Genomic DNA, 7,597 nt, shown 5'->3' on the forward strand with positions numbered 1-7,597 from the left:
CTGCTGGTACTGGTTTATTAACTAGTGAGGAGATTTTAAATCTCGGTGAAGCTGCTCGCTCTAGTGAATATTAATAATAAATAAGAAATCTTAGATTTATATCTAAGATTTTTTTTATTTTTGATGACAAAATATCAATTTATTTTATCTGGTAATTTTTAAAAAAAGCATTATAATAAAAGAAAAAAAGGAGTATAGGATAGTGAGAAAGTTTTTGCTTGCTTTTTTAGCAGTAGTTCCAGTTGCTAGTGCTATGGCACCAATAATAAGTTCACAAATAACAAAAGATAATAATATTCATTATGTTAATGAAAATATTTATTTAGATAATAAACAACAAAAATCAACAAAATCAACTACAGATGAAAGTTTTTTCAATCTTGATGGTGATAATTATCAAACAACGCATCGAATTTATATTAGTTCTAATAATGATAAAAGTTTACCTGCACAAGAAAACACGGTTGATGATATCATTGGTAAAGGTAAGAAAGATACTTGATATGATCAATCATTTTCTGGTTTGTCATTAGATATTACAAATTATGCTGCTAATAAAACGGAATTTTTAAATAAATATAAATCAGTTAATATTACTTATTCATATACTGAAAATTTTTGAAATGGTTGAAATGGTTGAACTAGTGAATATAAGAAAAGTCCACCAAGTTCAACAGAAGATTATACTTTTAATTTAAAAGCAAATAATGAAATAATTACAGTATTACAAAATACCGATCCAAATCATAAAAGTAATGAGAAGGTAAGATTAATTTCAGAACAATCTTGAAATGGCAATATTTTAAATCTTAATTGAAAATTGAGTGTTTGATATCATTGAGCTGCAGGAAGTATTTATAATCATGCTGCTTTAGCAAGTTTTACCCATGATAGTTATACTTTTTTGGAAATTCCAACAGATAATACTAACCCTAATACTGAACCAAAAATTGGTACAATTGTTAAACCTTCTACTTTTACTTTATCAGGTGCAAGTAAAATGTCGGGATTAGATAAGATTGATACTGAACTAATAAATAAATCACAACAAACAGATATTAAAAATTCATTATATAAATCTGTTCCAGTAATTGTTCAAGGGTATACTGGTATAAAAGTTGTCCCTTTCCCAGGTGGTTTTACAACATATAGTCTATCAATGACTATGACATGATATCCAACTTCACAAGCAGTTATAGATTCTAATTTAATATTGCTTCATGGTATAAGTTTTGAGCGATTTTTAGGCATAGAGTTTATTAATTCTTTTTATCGTACAAGTTATGAAAATATTTTGGGAGTTAAGCAATATAGTAGTGAGCGATTACTTGATGCAAATGTGATTGGAATGAAATTAGCAGGAGCAATTACAGTACCATATATTTATTTTGCTTAGAAAGGAAAAAAGATGAAGCGAGGTTTAAAAATATTAAATTCACTAGTCGTGATAACAATTTCAGGTTTTTCAGTAATAGCTTGTGGTCAAGGAAATTATCAGTCACCTAATAAAGTTGATTATTGACGAAGTGAAATTGCAAGATTAGAAGCATCAAAAGAAACTACTGATGATGCTGATGAAATTGCAACAATTAATCAAAAAATTGATAGGTTAGTTGCAGAATGAGTATCTATGGAAATTAGTTCTATCCATGCTTTTGGTTTTAAAATTGAACTAGAAGAACCAACTTTATGAAAAGATATTTTACAAAAAATGATTCCTAATTGTTTTAGTGAATATTTTAGTTCTCATTCTGATTTAAAAAAATATTTTAATATTTCAAAGTTAAGCGTTCCTGATCAACCAAAAAAGTTATATTCTAAATTTCCAAATAGATATTATATTCTTTATAATTATGATAACTATCCAACAGATGAAATAAAAGGTCCATCATATATTGAAATTGTTAATGATAACCTTATTGAGAAATAGAGTTCACTCAAAGTAGTAGGTATTTAAAAGTACTTATTACTTTTTATTTTGAAAATAAAAGAAATATTTTTTAAAATATAATTAAGAGAGTTAAAAAGAAGTTAAATAAAGTTATTGGACATAATAAAACTAAGTATCATTTAATGAATTTAGAAAAATTAAATGAACAATATCAAGAATTAATTAATTTTTATCAAACTGATTTTTTGGCAGTTAAAAAGATGATTACTGAAAGTCAGGAAAGATTAAGAAAGGAGCAAAAAAATGATTAAAAAATTTTTACGACCAAAAGCAAGAAAAGCTTGAAAAAATTCATATAGTTGCAATTGTGGTTCTCAACAAGATGCTAAAAATAAACATAAATTATGTTATTGATGCAAAGTTCCTATGGAATATGGAGCATATCAAAGTTGACAGCAAGATAATCCTAATTGTTGAAATGTTGAGCATTTAATACCTAAAAGAGATGGTGGAACAAATAGAAGAGATAATTTAACGGCAGTACATAAAAGATGTAATAAATAATTATTGAAATTAAGTGATAAGTATTAGTTTTAAAATCTTACTTTTATAGTAAGATTTTTTATTTTATAAAAAATATATAAAACTTTGTCAGAATAACAATAATTTGTTTATATAATTAATATATTAATTTTAAAAAATTAAATGAAACTATTTGATATTAAGGAGTAAAAATAATGAATACAAAAAATTTTTGAATTGGAATATTATTATTAATAATAGGTAGTATTTTAATCGGTGTAGGTTATGGATATGTTAAAAAGATTTATGATTATGATAATAATCAAAGATACCTTGTTGATATTATTCATTATAACTATTTGGTTTATATTGCTATATCTCCAATGGTGTTAGGTGGATTTATTATTATAATGGAGATAATAAAAGATTTTATTCTTTTATTAAATCAGGAATTAATTTAACTGGTGCAATTACATTATCATATATTTATTATGTTTAATAAGATTTTTTTATTGTTTATGATTTTCATTAATATGTATTGTATAATAGTAATCAATAAAAGAGTTTATACAAAATATCAAGGATTTAGAAATATATAAATAATTAAACTGTGTAATGATATTTAAGTATTACTAAAATAAAATGATATGGAGGACATGATTATGGTTGATGGTATGATTGTTGCTAAATATTTTTTATATTTAGATAAAAGAAATAAGTATTTTGTTGATAAGCATATTAAGTTACAAACTAATAATGAAAACAAAGTAAGAATTTCAGCTGGTAAATTTAGAATAAATAAATTATTATATATTGCTAATATATTATATATTGCTAAGTATAATGAACAATTATTTAATGAAACAACTTTTGCTTATAAATTTGGTCCTATTATTGATAAAGTTTATAGTAATTTTAAAGTAATAAAAGCAGAAAAAAATAAAAATACAGATTTTTTAAATTTAAATGATTCAATCAAACATTATCTTGAAAAGATTTATAAAATTTTTTCAAAATATAGTGATCAAGAATTATTAAATTTTGTTCACGAAGATCCTAATTGATTTTTAGTGTATGAAAAATCAGAAAAAAATCTTAAAATATATGAAAACAATCCTAAAGATGAAATTATTTTTAATCAAAAATCTTTTCAATTTTATAAAGATCATCTTAATATTTATATTAATCATTTTAATTTATAAATATATGTGTTGAATTCCAAATAAAGTAATTTGATTAAAAACAAGATATAAATATTTTCCTGATGATTTTACTAAGAAACGACCGTATTTAATAATAAATGAAAAAAATAATCAAGGGATAGTTGAATTAGGTTTTGCATTATATAATCTTAAAACTAATTTTAATTGTCTTAAGAAAAAACCTCATTCTCACTTAAAATTAGATAAAAAGTTAATTTTTAATCTAAATAATTCTAAGTTATTAAAGAAAAATTTAATTAAATGCTGTTTATGTTGTCAAGCAAGTAAAGAATGTCTCAATGATAGTGAATATCAAAATTTTCTTTTAAAATTTAATCAATATCAGAGTAACGAAGATCCAGAATATAAATTTAAAATTATAGATTTAACAAATTATATTATTTAGTTTTTAGAAAAATCTTACTATAAGAGTAAGATTTTTTTATTTACTAGTTTTATTCTTTTATTGTTTAAAAATCGTTTAAAATAAAGGAGGGGGTCAAAATAGAGTATTAAAGGAGGAAGATTATAATGAAAAAACTTTTATCAACATTGGGGTTATTAACTTTAGGAACTTCAACTTCATTAAGTGTTGTTGCTTGTGATAGTAAAGATGGAACAAAAATACCATCATTACCAACAATAAATCCAACAGAAGTTGTTACTGCTATTAATCAAATTAGTAATTATAATTTAAATATTGGAATTAAAAGTACAATACAAGATGTTAAAAATAAAATTCCAAATTCTATTTTAGAACAATTAGATGAAAGTATTAAATTAAAATTTAATCAATCAAGTTTCCGTTGTATTGAAATTATTAATAAGTCTAATAATCAAATATTAACAGTTGAAGATTTAAAATCTGAATCAACAATTGATGTTAGTGTTACTTATCAATATGCAACATTATCAAGTTCATTAATTAATTTAACAATTACAGTTGATCGATTTTTGAAAAAATATGATTTAGAAAGTTTTGGTATTACTACTCCAATTAAATCTATGGCTCAAGGTTCAAATAATAAGTTATATGTTGTTTCAAAATATGGCTGAGATCCTATGAATATTTATTATAGTAAGCTTTATGAAATTAATTTAAATAATAATAAAATAGAAGAAGTATATAATTTTAAATTTAGTGAACCAGAAAAAATTTATATTGCAAATGATAATTTATATGTTAAATCTATGACTAGTACAACTTTTTATAAATTTAATTTAAATAATCTTAGTCTTAATCCAATTTCAGTTACAATTAATCAATCATCAGTTTATGGTTGTCAAATGCTTGAAGTTAATGGTAAGTTATATATTACTACTGCTACTAGTGTTTGAGCAATTGATTTTGATAATAATCAACAATTAGAATTTAGTACACCATTAAAAGATGGTTTTGATTCTTTAATTCAAGCTGCCAATGGGAATTTATATTTAAAGTCAAATACCGATATTTATGAAATTAATTTAAGTAATAATTCAATAAGTCGTATTTATTCTGGAATTGAAGTTAATGGTAATGATAGTAATATAGTTGAATTTTTTAATAATCAGATTATTTTTTATTATAGTTCTGATAGTGGAAATATTTTTTATCTTATCGATGTCAATACAAGAGAAATAGTAAAAAAATATTATTTGAATTTAGATACATTTATTGTTGATGAGCCTTTATTTAAAAGTAATGGTAAATTATTTTATGCCGATTCAGATAGTCTTTCTGAAATTAATTTAGATGCTGGAACTAAAACTAAGTTCTTACCTAGAAATCTTAGTGTAGAGTTTGATAACTGAACAGTAATGAATGATAAGTTATATGAGATAAATACAAAAGATAATAGTCTTTACGAAGTTGTAATTTAAAGTTAATAAAAAGAGATAAGTCAATAAAACTTATCTTTTTTATTTAGTTTTAATAAGAAAAATTTTTTCTGCAATTTTTAGAATTAACTGATATAATAAGTTAAATAAAAAAAAGGAGGGTTTTTATGAAATTAAGAAATTTATTAACAAGCTTAACAGCTTTAGGTTTAATTACGGTTGCTGCAGCAAGTGCGACAACTCATGAAAAAATCGCAACAGTTACTGTTGATAAAGATGCTACTAATTTAGGTACACAAGATTTTAGAATTGACATTGGTTCTTTTGTTACTAAAGAAAATAGTAAGTTAAATTTACAAGGTGTTGATACTAACTCAACAGACGCGCAAATTACTAAAGCTATTATTAAAGCAGTGGCTGCTCTTGGAACTGATATTATGCATTTTCCAGTATCTGAAGCTTTAATTAGTCCTCATATTAATATTATCCTTGATAGTAATACTCTCCATACAAGTGCTGTTGTTGCAGCAAAAGATGGTGATCTATTAATCAAAGGTTCAGCAAATGTTACTTTTACATTAAAGGATGCTAATAAATAAGTATTTAAAATAGCAATAAAAAATGAGTTCATTTAATTGAACTCATTTTTTATTTTTATCATATTATAAAGTTTTTTTCATTAAGTAATGTTCAATATTTGCTTCCATAAATGGTTTAGAACAAACTTGATAACCTAATTTTTGATAAAAGTCTAGTACTGTGGTTTGAGCACCTAAAATTGCTTCTTTAAATCCTTGACTTTTTGCTGCTTGTTCAGCAAAATTAATTAAATCTTCACCAATTTTTAAACCACGATAAGCTTTTAAAACACAAACTCGTTCAATTTTAATTTTATTATCGGAATAAACTCTCGTTCTGCAAGTTGCAATTGGTTGATTTTTCTTATTATAAACAAGAAAATGAGTTGCTTCGGTTTCATACTGATCATTTTCTTCTGATAAAGGTACTTTTTGTTCATTAATGAAAACAATTTCTCTAACTTTTAAAGCTTGATTTAACATCTTTTGATTGTTAACTATTTTAATTTTCATTGATTTTTTTCTCCCCTAGAATATTAGTTTCCATAATATTTATTTTATCGTATTTTTTAAAATTTACCTGAGAATTTTAGATAATTACCAATAACAAAGTTCCTTTTAATAAGTAAAACCTTTTTAAATTTAACGATTTTTAATAATTTTTAGTATAATGATATTATTATTTGTCATATTTAAAGAAAAAGAAAGTAGGGTCGTAATGTCTTCAGAAAATGATTATTGTGTCATTGGTTTAGGAAAATTTGGGATGTCAGTTGTCAGAACTTTAGAAGATTTAGGTAAAGTTTGTTTAGCAATTGATAAAAATGAAGATCGGGTTCAATTAGCTGCTAATGTTGCTAGTGAAGTTTTAATTTTGGATTCAACTAATCGTGATGCTTTAGAAGATGCTGGGATTCATAAAATTAAAAATATTATTATTGCTGTTGGTTCAGATTTGGCTGCTTCAGTTGTGACTGCTGTTCAAATTTTGGCATTACAAAAAGAATATAATGATGGGGAAGAAATTAATATTGTTGCTAAAGCAGTTGATAGTACTCATCAGTTATTATTAGAAGCAATTGGAATTAGTAATATTATTTTACCAGAACTTGAAGCTGGTAAAAGAGCAGCTTATCGAGCAATTTGAAAGTTGGGTCTAGATTTAACTACTGTTGATCAAAAACATTCAATTGCTCATGTTATCTTAAGAAATGTTCGTTTGACTAATCGTAAATTAGAAAATTTACAAATTCCTGTTAATTATAATATTAATTTGATTGCAATTAAACGTGATAATCGTGTTATTATTCCACGAAGTGATGAAAAATTATTCTTGAATGATGAAGTTCTTTTTATTGGGGCAAATGAAAATATTGTTAAAGTTTATAATGAATTTAGTTTAAGTAATACAACAATGCCATCAAAATCATCAAAATCTAATAAGAAACAAAAAAATAAAAAAGGGTTCTGAGGCAGAAAACGACCTTAAAATATAATAAAAAACTGATTTGAAAATAAATCTGAATATATTCTGTCAAGTATAGAATAAATATTTATCATAAAAAAACAATTTATAAGGTACA

The 7,597-nt window shown here is 23.7% G+C and overlaps 2 protein-coding genes across 2 annotated transcripts; one reads left to right on the forward strand and one right to left on the reverse strand.

Annotated features, from left to right (window-relative positions):
• Nucleotides 1–6,098: 6,098 nt before the first annotated feature.
• On the reverse strand, nt 6,099–6,497 carry LOC108770447 (uncharacterized protein YyaT-like). The gene has a single exon (XM_018522049.1). It carries the CDS (start codon nt 6,495–6,497, stop codon nt 6,099–6,101), a length of 399 nt encoding a protein of 132 aa, XP_018377551.1.
• A 235-nt stretch (nt 6,498–6,732) lies between these two features.
• Nucleotides 6,733–7,132, forward strand: LOC108770453 (ktr system potassium uptake protein A-like; the record flags this gene model as incomplete). Its single annotated transcript, XM_018522063.1, has 1 exon — nt 6,733–7,132. A coding segment is annotated over exon 1 (400 nt), but the record flags the coding sequence as incomplete, so codon positions are not given.
• Between the last annotated feature and the right edge of the window lie 465 nt (nt 7,133–7,597).

The sequence above is a fragment of the Trachymyrmex cornetzi genome, unplaced genomic scaffold (genome assembly GCF_001594075.2).
Source record: "Trachymyrmex cornetzi isolate Tcor2-1 unplaced genomic scaffold, Tcor1.1 C4012508, whole genome shotgun sequence".
Classification (NCBI taxonomy): Eukaryota; Metazoa; Arthropoda; class Insecta; order Hymenoptera; family Formicidae; genus Trachymyrmex; species Trachymyrmex cornetzi.